Source organism: Aphis gossypii, chromosome 3 (assembly GCF_020184175.1).
Source record: "Aphis gossypii isolate Hap1 chromosome 3, ASM2018417v2, whole genome shotgun sequence".
In the NCBI taxonomy this organism is placed as follows: Eukaryota; Metazoa; Arthropoda; class Insecta; order Hemiptera; family Aphididae; genus Aphis; species Aphis gossypii.
In genome coordinates, this window is record NC_065532.1 from 21,810,910 (window position 1) to 21,833,140 (window position 22,231).

Consider the following 22,231-nt stretch of genomic DNA (forward strand, 5'->3'; position numbering starts at 1 on the left):
ATTATTATATATTATAGGAGTGTTAAATTTGAATCCAATGATAGTTATCATTAATACAGTCAATTTAATAATATTATTTAATGGTTGGTACTACCTACAGTACTATAATATTTTATATTTTTATTATTTATTAATAGATTAATCAAAGAAAACTAAAATTAATTTCCAATTTCGTCTTGATGTTAATAGCAACAATGATAATAATATGAATCATTATCATAATATTATAATATTATTATCATAAATTATGACTATAATAATAATTATTAATTAATGGGTACGATTCATAGTTTTGTTATTGTACATTTAAGAAATTGTTTGATTTCTTTTTAATTTTATGTTCAGAGGGAAACAGTTAACAATAAATATTACAATATGGAAGTAAGTATTATTTAATATTTTATAATATCTTTAAATTTTTGAAGCATAGTGTTATAGTTTATATTAGTTTATATTATTATTATAATTATAACATAAATCCATCAGATTTCAGAAAGTCATCAGCTATACAACCATGACATTGATGCAATGTCTTTAGGAACCAGCAGTATTTGTAGTTTTTATTCTTATGGACAAATTAGTAGTGATGAAGATTTTGAGTTTGAAGACAATGATTTTGATGACAGTGACAAAGATCCTGATTATTTACCAGAAAGTAATACTGTTGGAGATCAGAGTACAAATTTGGCTGAGGTAATAAATTATAATTAAAAATATTGATCACCTATACTTTAATGTTATTTAAAGCATTATTATAGAAGCATAAATGATAAATTAGTAAAATATATAGTATTTTTAATTATTTTCACATACAATTATTTTATTATTAAATTTATGTCCATACCTAATCATTAAATTTTTATTTTTACTAGTCTTCCTAGTTTTTACTAGTTAAATAAAATATAAAAGATACATTTTGATTAACTATTATTTAAATTAGGTAAATTATGTTAATTTGAACATATTTTAATTTAACTACTCATTGTTGGATATTTTTTAATGTAATATTTAATTTAAATAAATATTTAGTGCCTCTTTGTATAATTAACATAAAATGTTAATTTATTTTGAATATAGTGTGAAGAAACACCTCAGCAAAATTCAAAAAAAAGAAAAATTTCACCAAAAGAAAAATTAACTAGGAAGCGTACTCGGCAGGCTGATGAATGGATTGACAACAAGACCAAATATGTTTAAACTCTGGTATAGAACATTTAAATAGGAATGGTAAATTCATTTCAGGGAAAAAAAATCAAACCACCTTGCTCATTAAAATGCCGTTTAAAATGTAGTGATAAAATTAATGAAGAAATCCGTGTAAAGATATTTGAGGCTTACTGGAATCTTGGGGATCATACTAGACAGTGGGATTTTATTGGAAAACATGTCAAAATAATCCCAAAAAAACAAATTACAGCTACTGAAAATAGTGAACGGAGAAAATATTCTAGGAAATATTATTTGAATATTGAAACTGACACTGAAATTCAAGTATGTCTAAACTATGTTCCTCAATACATTGTCAATTTCTGACAAAGTTGTTCATACAGTTTCTAAGAAGCTTGAAAATTCTGTGACAATTTTACCTGATAACAGAGGAAGACATACAACCCGACCAAACAAAATTCCAGATGAGTTAAAAAATAATGTCCGTGAACATATAAACAGTTTTCCAGTAATAGAATCACACTATAACAGAGAAAATACAAAAAAACAATATTTAGAAAGTACTTTAACTATATCAAAGATGCATAGGTTGTTTCAAGAATGGATTTCTATGAAGGATGTGAGTATTAAAACAAAAAATACAACACAACGTCAGTATACGGATATATTTAATGAATATAATTATAGTTTTCATAAGCCAAAGAAAAATTTATGTGATGTTTGTGAAAGGTACAGCATGCTCAGTACTGAAGAAAAAGGGGCAGAAAAAGATTTGTATAATGAACATATTGAAAATAAAACTATTGCTAGAGAAAAAAAGAATTTTGACAAAGTAAGAAGTGAAAATGACAAAGAATTTTGTGTTGCAGTTTTTGATATTGAAAAAGTTCTCATCACACCCCAGGGTGATGTTGGTAGTTTTTACTATAAGTGTAAATTTGCTACGTACAATTTCACCATCTTTGATATTGGAAAGAAACATGGATACTGTTTTGTGTGACATCAGTCGGAGGGTAATAGAGGTTCAAATGAAATTGCAACTTGTCTATATAAGTTTTTAAAAATAATCAAAGATCAAAGTATTAAGGAAGTTGTATTCTATTCAGATAACTGTGGAGGACAGAACCGCAACCGTTATGTTTATTCTATGTGGGAGTATGCCTCACGCACTTTAAAACTTAAAATAACTCATCGTTTCTTAGAACGTGGTCACACACAAAATGAGGGTGATTCTATGCATGCTGTGATTGAAAATGCCAAAAGAGGTAAAATAATTTACATGCCTGATCAATGGGTCACATTAATTCGATGTGCTAAAGTAAAAGGTGAACCTTATACTGTTTTTGAAATGTCTTGCCATGATCTTGGATTTTAAACCACTAGTTGAGAATAAAATATTGAACTGGAAAAATTCTGATGAAAAAACATTAATCAAGTGGAATAATATAAAAGAAGTGTCTGTTAATTATGAATTTCCTTATGTAATTCAGATAAAGTACAATTTAAGTTCAACAGATTCCATACAGATTAATATTATAAAAAAAAAGACAAAGAGCCCGATATGACAAACGCATAATTCCCATAAGAGCATATAAAGAACAGCTGTGTATAGAGGAAGCAAAAATCCAAGACCTTTTATCTCTATGTAAAATGGGTCTAATACCTAAAACTTATCATTCATTTTATGAAAATCTCAAATCAAAAAAAATGACTTAAATAATATTATTAAAGTTCCATATTCTTATTAATTACTACTACATTTTGTATTTTAAATGATGAAAAAGGTTTTATTTTATTTATTTTTTTCAAAATAAGAAGGGATCTATTGGTATTGTTAATGATAATACAATATAATAATATTTTTAATTATCATTCATTTTTCTATTATTATCATTAATTATTTTTAATTATCATTCATTTTACTATTATATTATTATTATTTTATATTATTTTCAAGGTTAAAAAAGGTATTTTGTATTTTGTTTTATATTAATTAAGAAGAAGTTACCTACTAAAAAAGTTACTAAAAGTTACTAAAAATATATTTTGTATTTTGTTCTATATTAATAAAGAAGAAGTTACTGCTTTATATTGGTCATATTGTATCCACGAAAATGGTGGTAACTTGAGTTAACTCCTTTTGTGAAAGGAAGTAACTCAAAGAAAACCCAGGGAAATTCAAACTTTAATGAAATTGATATCAGGCCATATTTAGTGATAAACAAATGAAATGTTGTGTAAGTTTCAATAAAATCCAAATAATATAAGAATTAGAATTGTAATTCAAACTTTAATTTGCTTCTACTGAAAAGTAGCGAAAATTGAGTTACTGCCTTATTCGTTGCGTATGTCGATGTGTACCTATGTATAATATTGTTATAACTTAAAACTTATAAAAATTGTACATACGCACGTAATCGACATTGTTATAATTGGATACCAATTAGTGTTATACCTCGTATCGTAACGGATATAAAGTTATCGAGATTATTTGATGGGAATTACGCCCAGCCGTATAGATAGATATACAATCAGCTGGTTTTCGTAAAAATAACTAATGTATGAGACAAAATGAAACATTTAAAACAATTTACAAATATATATAAAAATGGAAAAATGCTCTAAAAATGTCAAAAAATGATTTTAAAATCTAAAAAAAATTGAAAAAATGCAAAATAAAAGTTTTATTTTAAAATTTTCTAATGTATGAATTGAATTATATACAATTGGCCTATGCTACTCACTAAAAAATGTATTTTGCATCATAGTCCGTTCCCTAATTACAAATATTAAATTGCTAAAGGTAGGTTAAAAATATTGTTTTTTATCCTTTCGTAATTATGTACATCAAAAATATCGTTTTCGTCGTTAAATATAAAAATAAAAAAATAAGTAAAAAAAATAGTAATATGTATAAGTTATAATATTATTTATGGGATGGTAAAAATTTGAACGATACAGTTTTGACAAAATCAAAACGTGTTATTTCGTTCACGTCGTATTTAATCATTTCTCTTCTTAAAAATTCTTGTTTTTCACATATTTCACGTCTTATTTTCTTTTTATGACTACTACTGCGAATTTTTATGTAAGTATCTTTTTGTACGTTTTTAAGTACATCAATAAACTTGTAGATATTTGGATGAGCAGAATAAAACATACCGTTAAATTTTGAATGGAAAGCTTCACAGCTATTTGTTGTCCGTGTAATAATTGAACCTGAATACATTGCCCATAAAGAAGGAGGATAGTCACAATCGGGGGTTATATATCGCGACTGTCATGGCAATACCACGTAACTGACACTTTTATCAAAATCGACTTTTTGCATCATTTTATAGAAACGTGTGTTCTGAATATTTTATTCTCTTTGGAATAACCTAAAAATCTCAATATTTCCCTCCAAAAATTAATTTATAGTAATAACATCAAGATATTGTGGACAAAAGAGAAAATAGACGGTATAATATACCTGTTGATTACCCATACAAATCTTTTGGTCAATCTTTTGTCAATTATTTAGGACCTGTGTTTTTTAACTCTATGCCATGTCAGTATAAAAAAAATATTCAGCTGTCTGAAAATAATGCTAAAAAGTTAGTGTATAATTGGTTGTTCTCTCAAATAATTTAAAATATTTTTTGATCTACTGTTGTATTTAATTTGATTACTATTTGTATAAACTTGTTTCCTTTTGTTTACTTTAAATTTGTTATATACTTATATATGTTTATAATTATTATTTAAGACTGTATTACTCTCTATCTCTAACACAAGCTTTTAGCTTAAAAGAGATAGATAATCATGAATAATTTTTATAATTAAATTTTTGTAAATTATGATGATTTCAATAAAAAAAAAAAAAAAACACGTACCTATCTGACTTTGTCATAAAAACCACGTATCTACCTATTGTAAAATATTTAACATCTCAACTAATAAATAATAATTAATAATCTTAAATTCCTAATGTCTTGATCTGCCGAAAAATATTATTAAGTTATATTAATAATCCATGATCGCGAGTATGTCGACGAAACGAAGATCTCAAAAATTACTAAACCTTGTTCTCCAAAAAAACAATAAAGAAAAAACACCAAAAAATCTTTGGTCCCATAAAAATATTAATAATGGGAAACGCAATATAACAGAAGAAGTGGTCACTTTAGGTAATATTTTATTTTAAAATTTTGTTGTTAAATACTTTAATAGTATTGCAATAAATTCTAATGTTTAATGTTATTATAATAAGTCATATTATACAACATGTATAGGACTCAATGATATTTTTGATGGTTATAATGAACATTCCTATAGTTTTGAAGTACCCACAAGTCCAACTAAAATTGTTATAGCAGAATATAATATTGTATCTCCCACAGTTAAAGACCATTATGATGGAAATCTGGTCAGCTCAAATTTAATAGAGCAATCTGTTTTTCCTGGTATGTACCTATTATAATTTGTTTTTTACAATTATCTAATTAATATTATTTAATTACCTAAACAAGTTTATGTTTGAAATGAATAATATGTAGGTACCAGTAAGAATTTATTTTGAGCATGTGTGAATTTTACAGGATTAGATGATATTTCTAATAAATATTATGAACCATTACATAGTAACAAAGTAATCAAAAGCCCAACTAAAAATGTTGTAGCAGATTATTATATTGCATCTCACATTGTTAAAGACCATTATGATGGAAATCTGGTCAGCTCGAAATTAATAGAGCAATCTGTTTCTTCTTGTATGTACCTATTATAATTAGTTGTTTACAATTATCTAAATAACTCATTAATTATAGTTAAGTATAATATTACCTATTATATTAATGCTAACTTATACATTTATCGTTATGTATAGTTGAAAAAACCGAGTATGTCTTTGACACATTTGATTCTAAAGTGAATATTATTCCTAATCTTATAATACTAAATGATAATGATTTTGCTGTTACAAATGTGTCGAGAAATCTGTTCCCACCAGGTAACATTACACAATATTATATGAGTGAAATAAAATATACTATTTAAATGTTAAACCAAAATAATAAATAATAATAATTATATTTTAAATTTGTATAGTTGAACAAACAAATCACTTCAGTTAATGTTAAAGACAACAATGTAATCAATGACATCAACCAATTAATTGGAGAAAAAGATGCATCAGATGATACTGTTGAATATAACAATGTAAATATTGAAGGTATCAACGATGACGAAAATGAAGAACCAGTTATAAATAAAAAGGTGTGTTTTAGAGAACAAATGAAACTTAAAAGAATGAATGGTAAATCGTATGTAGGTTATAATAGACAAGGTAATAAAGTTTTTCAAAATATTGATCGTGAATCAAGATCAATTAAAGTTGCTTGTACATCATTAAAATGTTTAAAATCAAAGGTACGTTACTGCAATGTATTCTTAGAAAACGAAAGACTAAAAATGTTTGAACACTTTTGGGAATGCAATTGGGATGAGAAAAAAAAATGTTGTATAAACATGATAAACAAAAAAGAAACAAAACGGTTAACCACAATTTTTGGAACAGAGAGTCGAAGGCATTTTTCATATACTTACCATTTAAAATCTAATGATATTAAGTATCCAGTATGTAAAGTAATGTTTTTAAACACATTTGGATTAAAAGAATGGATGGTGCGCAATTGGTTGGACTCATCATTTAATGGACTACCAAATATAAAAAGTATTAGAAAAAAACCTATTGAACTTGATATTATTGATGACCCACAACTTGAAGAAGTATCACCTCGAAGGTTAGTTCAATTTAGACAAGATCACTTGATACAGTGGTTTGACAGTTTGGCGAAAATGCCTAGTCATTATTGCCGAAAAAAAACAAATAGATTATATTTGGAAGGTCCATTCTATATCAAACAAGAAGTGTGTATACAGCATATCAACTAAAATGCTCAGAAGACAAAATTGGGAACCCGATAAGCAGAGGTTATTTTTCAAAATATATGAAAACAAAGAAGTTTTCTATTTTCAGGCCTAGAAAAGATCTATGTGACACATGTTCCATGTTTAAAGTTGATCAATTCAGCAACACTGATTACCAGAGACACTTGTCAGAAAAAGACAGAGCTCGAGATGAATTGGCTCTTGATACAGTTAGTGCAATGGAATATAAGAAATTTGTATTCACCATGGATATGCAAGCGGTGAAACTATGTCCAGCTCTCAATGCCAGTGATTTATACTATAGTATGAAAATGAAGGTCCATAATTTTACAATATATAATTTATCACCTGAACACCATTGTTCAAATTACTGGTGGGACGAATGTGAAGGTGAATTAGAGGCATCAGTTTTTGCTTCACTGATTATTAAACATTTAAATAAATATTGTACAATGGTAAAAAAAGATATCATACTATATTCAGATGGTTGTGGTTACCAAAACAGTAATACAGTATTATCAAATGCACTACTGAAATTTTCTATAGAAAACAATAATGTTGTCGAGCAAAAATTTTTGGTGAAAGGCCATACTCAAATGCCTTGCGACAGCGTGCACAGTGCTATAGAAAGAACTATAAACAATAAAGAAATATTTTTACCATCAGATTATGTCAAACTGACCAAGTTAGCCCGAAAATACCCTTCCGAATATGAATCAAATGCAATATATCATACAGATTTTTTGGACTATAAAAATGTATGTTACTCAGGCCAGGACGTTCAAAAGGGGATCCAGAAGTTCGACATATTAGGGCTTTAAAATATGATCCTATATCTGAAACCATATATTATAAAATTTCATTTGATGATGAATATAAAGAAATACCATCATATAATCGTGAACGTGTAAAATCCAAAAAAACATACGAAACTAAAAGATTATATAACGAAAGAATACCATTAACAATTTCCAAGTGGAATAATTTACAAAAGTTAAAGGCTGTATTGCCAAGGGATGTACATTATTTTTATGATAACTTACCTCAATTAAAGAACCTCAAGAAACGCAATTGTACTGAAATATAATAAGACTGTTATTATTATGCTATTGTTTTAATTTTTTTTATAGTCACTAAAGTAAGTGTTTGATAATGTTATTTATGATTTTATATTATTAAACTATGTTAATATTTTATAAGAACAGGATTGAAAATATTATGTTCTTGTTTTAATTTTTTTATAGTCACTAAAGTAAGTGTTTGATAATGTTATTTGTGATTTTATATTATTAAAATATATTTGTATTAAATAAAATCAGAACTGAAAATATTACCTATGTTACTGTTTAATTTTTTTTTATAGCCACTAAAGTAAGTGTTTAAAATGTTACTGTTTATTTTTATTATTAAAATATGTTAAACAAATATTTTGATAAATAGTTTTTACAATAATATGGTTTTAGGTAAGTACCTACAGCAACATTATTTAGTTTTATATTATGTACTTAAAATAAGATGTTTGTCTATTCATATTTCACCTGTGATTAATTGTTATACAATTATTCTAAAATTAAATAAAAATAAAGAATAATTGTATTAAAAGAACAATAATTATATATATATATATTTTTTAATGTTATTGTATTAATATAATTTAATTGTATATTAATATGTTATAATATTTAATTAAGTATATTAAATTATATTATCTTCCATAATATTAATAAATTTAAAAAAGTGCCAATATTATTTAATAATATGTTTTTATAAAATGCCACTTATCTACAAATTATGAGTAGTAAATAACACGCATCTACTATGAAAGATACCAAGTATCTACAATCACATTAAAAATTACTCGTAACTACAGTAGTTTAATAATATTAATGTATTTTAATAAAAAAGTAGACATAGTTAAATCATAAGTAAGTATGTTAGCAAAAATAAGTTAAAACATTTTTAGCTTCTCAATTGTAAAAAAATGTAATTAGTTTTAAGTCCCCCCTGAACAATTTGGTAAATGTCAGTTACGTGGTATTGCCATGACAGTCGCGATATGTATTTAAAATATAATCTGTAAATGCTTCTACTTTTTCATTTCGTGGTAAAATTGATACTATATCATCGGTAAAACAGTTTACTACATCTTCAGGTTTCAAAAAAGGCAGACCAAAAAATATTTTTAGGTAATTACTTATTTCTGAATTTAGCTTATAAGTAGTATATATATTTGTATGTTCTGAGCACCTTTTGACTACGGAGATTTCAAAATTTTAAGGGAGACTTTTCCCCTCAAACTTTTTTTTCTCCGCTGTACCAGTTAAAAACACTGATTTTCAAAAAACATAATGTATGTTCTGAGCACCTTTTTTACAAAGAGAGATTTCTACACACGTTCACTGTGTAACAAAAAAAAAAAAAATTTCAAATGTTACGCTAACTCAGATTTACCATGTAACACAATACGGTGTTAACACATATATTGTTCACCTACTGAAATAATTATTTCAAGAAAAGAACACAAATTATTAAATAAACTTTTTATTATTATAAATTGTATTTACACAATTTTTCTTACTTCTCTAGTAAAAGGTACATATTCTACAATACGATCATGAATCAATAAACAATAAGCAGTTACACCTGTAAGCGATTCTGAAGCTTCAATTTCTAATTCTACATCTACTGCTGAGGCTGTGGCTGAATCGTTCTGTTTCGAAGTATCAATGCCTATAATTGGAGCGTTTGTAAGAAAAGTAGAAGGACTCAATATCGGATTCCGTATACTTTTTTCATAGTACGATTCTTGAAATGATGTATACATATCATATAATAAGGTAAAATTATTTTTTGTAAAATTTAAATTCAAATTATCGTACGGATAAGCTATTGAGTTCAGAAATACTCTAACGTTTGTTAGATTACAATGGTCAAATATACTACAGTCTTTTTCTAACGTATTTTTACGTCCTTTTTGCAATCCGATTATTATAAATCGCGGTTTTTCTAATTTCGATGCAGTTTTCAAATTCCATACAACTTTTTTAGCGGTTCCTAGTTCAGGATATTCAAAAGTTTCAAAAGATCTGAAAGGAATAAACAAACTTTTTTCTTTTTCTACAAGTTTCAATAATTTCAACCTTTCTCCATCGTCAACAGTAATATGTGGAATCTTCCATACTATTTTGTTTAAAGAAACTTTGGCTGTAGTAATATTTATACCACTTTTCAAGCTTAATGCATTTAAATCGCTATGACTTCGAGTTAATATTAATTCCAATCTAGAATTAACTAATATTTTTCTATAGTCTTCAAAAAAACCTAGCCAATATTTCAATGGAATGCAAGTACTAAATTCACCTTTATTATTTGCTAATTGTGTTGCGTTTTTAAAATTCCAGCCAGAATTTTCATAACAATTATAGTTGTCTGGTGTACCGGATAAGTATCCTTTCAACGAGCTAGTGATTCCAAGAACACGCGTGCTATCAACTTCTATACCATTGATTTCCAGCCGTATTTGTTCGAAGAGATAAGAGTAACCGTTATTAGATAGTTTAACTTTGTCAGGTTCCGAAAACTTTCCTTCCAAAAAAATAAAGCTTTCGTGTAGATACGGATAAACATCTGTTTGCTGGATTGATATACGTATTTCGTCGTTATTATTAAATAATGTAGTATACGGCGTGTATGAATGATACTTAATTTTTGTTATTTTAGAATCCGTTTCATACCGTGAACTTATATCTAAAATATCACTTTCAGGCATTTTGCTTTAATTGATAACCCAGAGCTTGTAAATTTTTTTTATTTTTCAACGTCAATTTTTTTACTTTATTTGATGTTACCGGTACCACTTTGGTCTTATGACTAGTTGAACTGATCCGAAGTAGCGGATTTATATTGAATTTTAATCCCATATCAAGATCCGTAACGTTTAATATGTAACACGATTGTCAATGCCTCACCAAAATTATCAATCGGATTATGATCTTGATCAACTAGCTGAACGGTTATCGAATCAATAAATGTTTTATTCAATTTGTAATATATTAAATTAGACGGTGATTGAATTACTTTAGATCCTGTCCTTCCACTCGGGAAAAACTCGTAAATCGAATGACTTTGAAGATGGTTGTTGAATGATCCTTGAGCTATATTACACATTACTTTTATAGAATTTATTGTGTTTAAATTTGCTGCTTTTTCTGATCGAAGAATTTCATACACTGGTTTATATTATTTTTTCTCAAAACCGAATACAGGTGCAAAACTATATGGAATCTCTAAGTGTGGTATCTCATTGCATTTTATATACGATCTGAAATCATTAGGATCAACCGAAATATCAAATGTTAATTGGGTTAAGTTTTCACTATTATAGACATCTATTTGCTTCTTAACCCTTTCAGACCGGCGGGTCACTATAATGACCCACTACTTTGATTGCGTATAACTAATTGAATATTGATGGCAATTCAATTCTGTCTAAATAAAAATATAGAGAATGTTGTCTAGAATATAATTAAAAAAAAAAACAATTAATTTTCAGTCATTAGAATACAAGAATTTTTAGTTTTTGTTCATCATAATTAATGAAAAAAAAAAAAAATGAAAAAAAATAATTATTTTGCTTGTTATAATTTTTCCGCTAGATCGTGCCCTATGAATCATTTTTATTTTATTGTGTAATAGTGTATGAATAATATCTTGTTATCGCCATGTACGTGACTCAATTTCTACTTCACATATACGCGATTGAACAGTGGTACATTATAATGACCCACCGGCCGCTACGCCTGATAATGCAATCGCGCGCGAAAATGTCTTTGTTTGAAATGGAGGGAAATATTGTAATCAGATCTTCACACGTGTGCATAATAAATAATAATTATTATCACAAAAATGAATTAAAAACAAAAGTATAAACATATTGTCATAAAACAATAATTGTTTCGATAATTATTATAGTTTTAGTTGATATTTTGTTTGTTATATTTATTACGCATTAGTGTTTTGTTGAAAAAAATGGCTAATAAACTAACAACACAAGGTATATTAGACCTTTTGGAAAATGGAGAAGTCTCCGATTTAGAAATTACTGATAATGATGAAGACGACTTGGCGTTCGATGGGGTAGATGATTTTCCGAGTGTAGAATTAGATGATTTATTACAGCAATTCGACGGTAATTTTGAAAATTTAATGGATACTGCAGGTGATACTATAGTTGATACTTTGGATACTAATGATATTCCCCCCCAAATTTCTCCTCCGAGAAATGAATTTCCGATAACACAAAAAAAAAATATAAAATGGTTACAACAACCATTTCAGTGTCCAACTATAGAATTACAAGATCTTGAAACACAAGTGCAGGTGGACTATTTACGTAATCCCATTGATTTTTTTTTACAATATTTCGAAAACGATTTTTTTGAAATTGTAGCGTTCAATACCAATTTGTATACCGTACAAAACAATAAAACAAATTTTAAACCTACAAATGAGCATGAAATACAAGCATTAATCGCTATTCATTTGATTATGGGATGTTTAAAATTTCCAAGGATACGTATGTATTGGGAAGAAAAATTTAGAGTACCGTTGATTTCAAATTCCATGTCCCGTGATCGTTTCTTGCAGTTACGAAATAATTTACATATAATTAATAATTTTGATATACCAAGTAACAATGTAGACAAATTTATAAAAGTTCGACCCTTGTATGACCAAATTAAAAAAAAATGTAATAATTTACCGAAAGTTAGAAATGTGTGTATTGATGAGCAGATGGTGCCGTTCAAGGGGAAATTATCGGTAAAACAGTACATGAGAGGCAAGCCCAGTCCTTGGGGTATTAAAATTTTTGTTTTGGCGTCCGAGTGTGGAATTATCTATGATTTTATATTATACCAAGGCAGTTCAACAGAATTAGATCAAAATAAGTTGAAAATATTTGGATTTGGAGCTTCAGTAGTTTTATGTTTAGTGCAAACTTTGAAAGAAAAAACGCATTTTTTATTATTTGATAATTTTTTTTCCACTTATTTATTATTTGAACGACTTTATTATCACGGCATATATGCAGCTGGAACAGTCAGAGCAAATCGTTTTGTGAATCAGCCCTTATTAGGTGATAAAATCATGGCAAAAATTGGTAGAGGATCAACGTTTGAAATTCGATCTCATGTCGAAAATGCTTGCGCAATAGGATTGGTAAAATGGTTCGACAATAAATCGGTAATTTTAGGCTCAAATTTTATTACATCTGGTACACTTGATAACGTACAACGATATGACAAAAAGCTCAAACAATATGTCACAGTAGAAAGGCCAGAAATTGTTAAATTATACAATGCCAGTATGGGCGGTGTCGACAAATCTGACCAAATGATAAGTCTGTACAGAACTTTTATAAAATCTCGGAAATGGACTCTCAGAATGATATTTCACGCATTTGATTTGGTTGCAAGTAATGCATGGTTACAATATAAGAAGGAGGCTGAGGAGTTATAAGTGCCGTAAAAAAAATGTATTGGATTTTCTACATTTTCGTCTTCAGTTAGCTGAAGAAATGATTAGTACTACGCTACAGACTCCGCCAACAAAAAAAAATAAAGTAGGACGCCCAACTAAACTTTCGTACAGTTCCGAGTCACCAACTCCATCATTTACTTCATTGCTACCATTATATTCTCCAAATAATCGCACAGACAGCTCGTTGCCTCTTGATGTGTCAAGATATGATAGATTAGATCATATGCCGAAAATAGATTGCTTGAAAAACGCAACTAAATGCAAAAATCCTACGTGTTCTAGAAATAATCGAACCCATTTTTACTGCACCAAATGCAATGTTCACTTGTGCTTGACGAAGGAGAGAAATTGTTTTGCAGAGTTTCACAAAAAAAACTGAGTTTTGTTATACTTTTCAAGTACTCTAAACAGGCACCTATTTTGTTTTTTTATTTTTTATTTACAGTTGTATTTATTTTTATATAAATACGAATTGTTTGTTAATTGATTGATTTTAATTTTTATGTTTACTTTTTTTTAAATTTTATAATAATACGTTATTAAAATGTTTTATTTTTATTTTATACACTAATAAAACAAGTGGTTTTCGAAATATTTTTTATTTACAGTTGTATTTATTTTTATATAAATACGAATTGTTTTTTAATTGATTGATTTTAATTTTTATGTTTACTTTTTTTTAAATTTTATAATAATACGTTATTAAAATGTTTTATTTTTATTTTATACACTAATAAAACAAGTTGTTTTCACAATATCTATTATATTGTTCATTGAAATTTTTAGCTCCATGACGACCTATGGGTCATTCTGATGACCCACTCCTTAACTTCCAAAATAATTAGGCAAAAATTATGAAAATTTGTAAATATGTTAATTAATGTACTGTAAATATAAATGTGTTAAAAAAAAAATTTTTTTATTCACTTAAATAATTATAGGTCTGAAAGGGTTAACTTGTTGATTAATATCTTCAATTTCATAACATCCCTTTTCCAATTTAATATAACACAGTGGCGGCTATTCTAAAAAATATTTGTGGTGCTCAACTTTAACATCAGACCACCACCACCCAAAAATATTTTGTAAGTTTTTCCCATACATGTCAAACTCGCTACCTGGGGTCCTATTTTCCATTGTTTTTACAAAAATCAATTATTGTTATTTTATTACAGGTAACTCAGCAAGCAATTATTAACTAAAACAATAAAAAAACATCTTTTGAGAGTTTTAAAAAAATATTTTATTTTTCAAACTAAAACAAATTTTTTTAAATTTTAAATTGTTAAAAATATATAACTAACAAATTATTTACAATAAATAATAATACAATAACAAAATAAATATTACAATTTTTTAGACAATATAATACTCTGTTAGCAAAATCTTGTAAAATTTTATCTGATGAGATTGAAATATTACGTTCACAACTAATAATCATGAAATCTTCCAACCTTGCTTGACTCATTGTTGTGCGAAGTCTTGTTTTTATCAGCTTAAGTTTTGAAAATGATCTCTCGGTTGACGCACTTGAAACAGGTAAAGTAAGAGCTATTATAAAAGTGGTGTTTAAAGTTGGAAAAACACTTGCTAATTGGCATTCTCGAAAAATTTTGAACACAATTTTAATACTTTCAACATTTAATTTTGTTCTTTTTGGAAAAGTATAATCATCCACTTCTTGATTTTCAATTTCCGATTCTGAGGAAATATCCTCACTATCAATTTTGTGTTGTTGATGTTGGTACATTGGTAAAAATTCTGTTTCTTCAAATAAATTAAATATTTGACTGAATTGAATATATTCTGTTCTTAAAGTAGTTAGATCCACAAATTTTCCATATATTGCACAGAATTCACAAAATGCATCTTTGGGAAATGCTTTTGAATTTATTTTTACTTCTTCAATTCTTTTTTTTGTCAACAAGGCCAAATCTTTGTAGATATGAGTTGCCTTAGTATTAAAATATTCATCTATTTAACTTATTGTAATATCCAAACTACCTATGTAAGTCTCAGTTTTAAATTTTTCAAAAGTGTCTTTTATTGGTTCATCCTTAGCTTTTTCTCCAGGCAGTTGTTTTTTCCTGCGAATGCGCTTTGCTCCCCATTCAGAAAAAACAAAATCTTCATTTTCTTTTATAAAATTATTAACTTCAATCATTAAACTATTAAACGCTGTATTATTCTGTCTAAGACTTTTTAAATTTTGCTGAACTTCTAGAATTCCATTTACAGCCACCAGAAGATCCAAATTTTTAATCTGCAACATTGTATTAAGTGGTGATAAAACATTAAAGAGCTTTTGAAACCAGATAGCTGATAAAACAAAACGTTTTGATAATAAGTATTGTAATAAACATCCTGCCAAATGACCAATTAAATGATCATCTCGACCTTCATTTTCTCGTGTATGCTCTAATGTGTCAATGACTGCTCCAAATGTATTTAAAACTGCTTCAAGGGCATGATCGTGTGACATCCACCGAGTAGAAGATACACGTTTAAGTCTACGCCCTTTTTTCATAGAACTATAATTTGATTGTGCTTCTTCGTAAAATGCAACCCTCTTTTTGCTTCCACATATAAAATTGTAGAGTGTCTCCAAATTACCAAACAAATCTACAGCATCTATGCTATGACCAACGGCTTTCGCTACAACCAAGTTGAGCCTATGGGCATAACACCAGACAAATGTAGCAGCAGGACATTTTTTTTAATAAGAGTTTGCAATCCGTTGTATTTTCCTCTCATATTCTGAGCTCCATCATACGACTGACCAACCAAAAAGTTAATCCAATCTAAATCTAGTTCTTTACAGACCGATTCAAAAATTTCATATAATTTACTCCCTGTTGTGATAGGTGAGTCATGAAGAGCAAGAAGCCGTTCACATATTTCTCCATTTTCAGTAACATATCGGAAAATAAAAGAAATTTGTTCCTTTCGGGATAAATCAAATGTCGAATCTAATGATATACTAAAAAATTTTGAAATTTTTAATTCATTTTTAATAACAGATTTAATTGTTGAAGATATTGATCCAATAAGTTGATTTTGTCTGAGCTTTGATGTGAAATTTACTTCAGGTTTTTTCGTCGATGTTTCTAATTGAGTCAAGTATGAAGAAAGTGGTGGTGAATACTTAGCAAGAATTTTTTTAAGATTTAAAAAGTTGCCTTGGTTTTCTTCATTCCGATTTTCACGATGCCCACGAAAAGGAATACATTTTTTAGCCAAAAATAGTGTAGCATCAATTAAACATTGTACAATTTCTCTATTTAAAGCTTTCTCTTGGTTACGCTTTTCCTCCATTAAAGGTAAAATGGGCAATGCTCTTAATCTTAGTTTCAATTTTAAGGTGGCTTCAATATGTGATTCAGATACTTCATGGAGTTCCATGCTATTAATTGTATTGTGCCAATTATTAAAGCCTTCTTTTGTCCAAGCTTTTTGATGGTTTCTACCAAATATAATACAGTTGTGGCAATATAATTTATTATTGTTTATTGAATAACTTAACCAATCTCTTGGTACTAGTAAATTTCCAGGTAATTTCTTCCAGTACCAAGATGGTTGAAACCTACGACCAATTTTATTTGAAGGAAATACTTTAAGAGGCAAATCTTTTTGCAATGGTTGCATAGGACCTTTTTTTATTAAATAATTTACCATAGCTTCGGGTAATGGTGATAATAAACAAAATGTGCTTGGGTCATTGGAAAGCTTTGATGATTCAAAACAATCTTCATTGTCTGATTTTGTCATTAGATAAGACTCATCTTTATTTTGATTGGTCATACAACTGTTAACACCTGTTAATAACACAGGATATCATAGATTTTATTTTAGAAATATATTTAAAACCAACCTGGAGAAAAAGTATTTGGATCCTTAATTTTTTTTAGAATAACCATCTTTAAATAATTGCTCCACTTCAGTTTCATTAACTCGGTACATTTACATAAAATAAATACAAATAAAATAATTTGTAGAAATATTTAAAAAAAAAAAACATACTTAAGATTTAACTAATATGTAAACAAAGTATTGTCGAGTACATTAAGTGTATTAAATGAACTGAGAGAAACAAACAAGGGTAATTTTATCATTTGATTCTGTTAGGAATAATAAATAAATAATTTATTAAGCATTTATTCATTTATGATTAATTTTTAGAAAATTTTAAAGGATACTCAGAAAACTAATGGAATTAAATATGCATTTAATATTTGTATTTAATTGGATTATACAGAAATTAACCCTAATAAAACAATTTAATGGTATGCTATTTTCAATTAGTTAATTAAAACTAGTTGATCCTTTTTATTATTTATTTATTATTGTTTTTAAAATTAAAAAAAAGCATTTTAACTTAACATCAACTTTATAACTAGTTAATCCCCACTTTTGTTTTATTGTATAAAGTATATATTGAGCAAATAAATCCCAAATTAAATATACATTATACAGGATACTCAAACATAAAAAACTTACCAGTAGACACAGCAGTTTGTACACTCTTAATCGTCACATTACTCATTTGTTCAATTTTTCTAACTAAACAGGAAAAAAATAGTTTAATATGCAATAGTCATAGATTTTATTTTAGAAATATACTTAAAACCGACCTGGAGAAAAAGTATTCGGATCCTTAATTGTTTTAGAATAACCATCTTTAAATTGCTCCACTTCAGTTTCATTAACTAGGTACATTTACATAAAATAAATACAAATAAAATACTATTTAGAAATATTTAAAAAATATACTTAAGATAGGTATATCAATAAATTTCAACTACTTGGGGTGACACTGTATGGGTAAACTATATATATCAATATATTTTAACAATTTATTTCTCTAAAAGTTTAGTAAGTATGGTATGGCTTTATAAATATATTATTTTAGTATCTAAAAATTAAATATTAGACAAGTCATAAAAAAAATTAAAGTACCTACATTGAAGTGCCTTCAGAAAAATTAATTATTGAGGCTTCTATTAATTGGTCTATACTCTATATTATAATAGGCTAATAGGCATATATTATATTATAGTTACTTACCTGCTATTTTTGAAATTTCAGTTTTAAAAAATTTAGAAATTTGTAGTGACCTTGTTTCAGTTAATTTTTTTTTTTTACAAAAATCGAATGACTTTGAAGATGGTTGTTGAATGATCCTTGAGCTATATTACATATTACTTTTATAGAATTTATTGTGTTTAAATTTGCTGCTTTTCCGATCGACGAGCTTCATAAAACGGTCCACATCTTATCTTTTTAAACCTAAGAACAGGTGCTATACTATATGGAGTATTGAACTGAAGTATTCCATTACATTTTATATACGTTCTAAAATCAACAGGATCAATACGTACACTGAATGTTAGGTGTGTTTCGTACTTGTTATTAACTTGGGATAACTCTTTGGAATTTTATTGTTAATATCTTCTATTTCATAGCATCCTTCTTCCAAACTAATTTCAAAAGTGTATAATTTATATTTATTTCTCTTTGAAGGAATTACTTCTATTTTCAGTCGGTTATTAAATGCATTTATAATATTTGGAAATGAATTGAACGTTTGTAAAGATAACAAAGCTATTTCTGAATCCTCGTAAACGTTTAGAGATGGAAAATAATTTGCTGGCAATACAGTCGAATTTCCAGTTAAACTTAGTGTAAAAGATTCATGCATTGTAAAAATTCAAGACAAAAATGTCCACAGTTAAATGTCTTGATAGTTAGAATAGTTATATATTATTTTAAACTTTTTAAAATAACGTTGTAATTCAATTGGTGGAGGTAAATCACCAAAACTATCGAAATATATGACTTTATTTTTATTTTTATGAAACGCTACCCAATGGCTCCCGTCGCCTGAAGATATGTCTAAGTTTAATATACCACACTCAATGACGTGCGGTTTTTTAGGCAAGCTATCACGCGAAAACACACCACGGAAATGATTGATTTTCAACTTTCTAACGTATTTTATAATATCTTGAGTCGAAAGCGGTCTATCAGGTAGCGTAATCATTATTTTTATTTTTTTTTTTTCTTAACCCATTATTGTTTAAATATAAACCATTGCCTTTTTTACTTTTTGAATTTTGAATTGCATTGTACACACTAGCACCTCCAGACATTAAGCTACCAAGTGCTGACAATCCTGCAAATATAGGTATTAAGGGAACTGCACCTCCTGACTGTCCTGGGGTTGAAATCAACCTTTTACCCCTATGCAGCTAGCATACTATTGTTTTTTGTAACACGTTTCCGTTTACCTTTACAACCCATACCTATTTTTCTTTTAGCTTTCATTACGTTTGTTACCGCGTACGCAACCAATTTCTCTTTCTAGGAGTGTCTTTTGCTTTAAATTTTTCTCAAGCACGATTTTCTAACACTATCAGCTTTATGTCTATCGTCTAATTTTTTACTCCTTTCATACACAATATCGTGATCACGATAAGCAGCATCCAATGGGTTTATTCCTTTATCACCGCGATCTTGTCTTTTTTTTTTTTTAATTTCGTGCCAAGACCACAATACTGATAGCCTGAAACATGCTTCAACTGAGAGACTATTTATAAGGGAGTTTACAAATCTTTTGTCAGTCTCGTTTGATTTTAACTTACGAGTTGAACGCGTCATCAATAACTGATTAACAATTGAAAATTCTAGAGTATATATAAGAAAAAAATGGATTTGATTGATCAAAAAGATAAATTAGAGGTTATAAATGTAGATGTTCAGATGGTAAAAAAACCATCAAGACACGGTTCGTTATTACCTGATACTATACGTGCTATACTAGTCGGTCCCAGTGGTTCAGGAAAAACAAATATAATGTATAATCTGATCACTCATGCAAATGGGTTAAGAATTGAAAATATTTATTTATACTCTAAAACCTCGAATCAGGAAAAATATGTTTTATTAAAAAAAATAATAGACGATGTAGAAGGTGCTAATTTTTTCATATTTACAGGCGTTGATAAGGTTATAAAACCGAACTTAACTAAAAAAAATTCCATTATAATTTTTGATGACGTTATATGTGGTCCGCAGTCAGTAATCAGAGAATACTTCTCAATTTGTAGACATTCAGGTGCTAGTTCAGTATTTTATTTAGCACAAACATATTCTAAAATACCAAAACAGTTAGTAAGAGATAACTCAAATTTTTTAATAATACTAAAACAAGACGATACAAATTTACGACATATATTTAACGATCATTCGTCTGCAGATATGGATTTCTCAGGATTTCGGAAAATGTCTCATTTCTGTTGGAATCACAGTGATTATGGGTTTTTGGTTATCGATAAAACTCGGGAAATGAATGAAGGAAGATATAGATGCGGTTTCCATACTTTTATTAAAATAAAATAAATGTAAGTATAAATATAAATATTAAGTATAACTGAAATTATATACATTGTGTTGTCAATAGTCATACGATACAGTTATATTCACATTATTAATTGAAATGATTAAAGAAAAAGTTTTATTGGAAAATTTAATAACCTCAAAAAAAAATATAAACGAAAAATAATGGAAATGAAACGTGGTATCATAGATTCCGACAACTATTTTCGTGAAGCATTTAAATCAATAATAGAACCATTGAGCAACCAAACAGAAAAGAATACACAACCGGCTGATGAAATAAAACCGGAAACTTCAGACGTTAGTGATGATGATAATGATAACAAATTAAATTCATCATTTTCAAATTTTTTCAATAAACGTCCTACACCAAAACGATATGATAAATCATATGGTATGTATTATGATAAAGCCAGTGATTCATATAAAATAGGAGGCTACTCTGTAACTTTTAGTCATGGTAACTTACAGTTATTTAATAAATACTATCCATGGACTGAAGGACTATGGTCTTTACTATGTGAGAAAGAACCAAAAAATACAACTCTACAAGATATGGAATCTTATTACGATATTTTAAAAACTTAACGAGCTCATTTAAAAGCAGATGGGAAACCTAAAACCTCAAAGGTTCATAAATGGACGAATGTTGTAAAACCTCTATACGATAGAATGAAAAATGAGGAAAAGCAATTAAACGAAGAAATAGATAAAATTAATAACTCAAGAACTCCTCGATTAAGTTTAGCACAAATTACCGATCATTTATCTAGATATAACACTAAACGTAGTAATTTGCATAATAATACAACTATACCAAATGATCCATTTGAATTTCGTCCAACAGCAAACAGTTCTATGACTACAGATCCAAAAAATGAAAAAATGTTTAATTTTACTGCAACCCCAAAGGTTAAGAGAGGTTCTGGTTTATATAAAGATGTAATACCTCAAACACAATTAGTTTATTATGACGATCCGAATGAACTAGTAACTAGATTAAATCTTCTAACATCATCACAAAATGTTGGTAATACTGGTGTCAATAATGAAATTATATCAATTTTAGAAGAATTACGCGAGAGAAATATTATAGTATAATGACAATCTTAACCAGTTTAGCTGAGGAGTTACATGGACCAGCGAGAAAAATATTTCCTAGACGAAGCGTAGTAACACGGTTTAAAGATGATCTCTG

At 27.7% G+C, this 22,231-nt stretch overlaps 2 protein-coding genes and 1 pseudogene across 2 annotated transcripts; 2 read left to right on the forward strand and 1 right to left on the reverse strand.

The window, feature by feature from the left end:
• Window positions 1-6,441: 6,441 nt before the first annotated feature.
• LOC126551016 (uncharacterized) lies at window positions 6,442-7,101 on the forward strand. Its single transcript, XM_050203772.1, has one exon. It carries the CDS (start codon window positions 6,442-6,444, stop codon window positions 7,099-7,101), a length of 660 nt encoding a protein of 219 aa, XP_050059729.1.
• Window positions 7,102-11,019: 3,918 nt separating this feature from the next.
• LOC126550904 (uncharacterized) lies at window positions 11,020-19,336 on the reverse strand (annotated as a pseudogene).
• A 2,111-nt stretch (window positions 19,337-21,447) lies between these two features.
• Window positions 21,448-22,231, forward strand: LOC126550909 (uncharacterized). Its single transcript, XM_050203453.1, has 2 exons — window positions 21,448-22,023; window positions 22,103-22,231. The coding sequence occupies exons 1-2, from the start codon at window positions 21,706-21,708 to the stop codon at window positions 22,127-22,129; spliced, it is 345 nt and encodes a 114-aa protein (XP_050059410.1). The 5' UTR covers window positions 21,448-21,705; the 3' UTR covers window positions 22,130-22,231.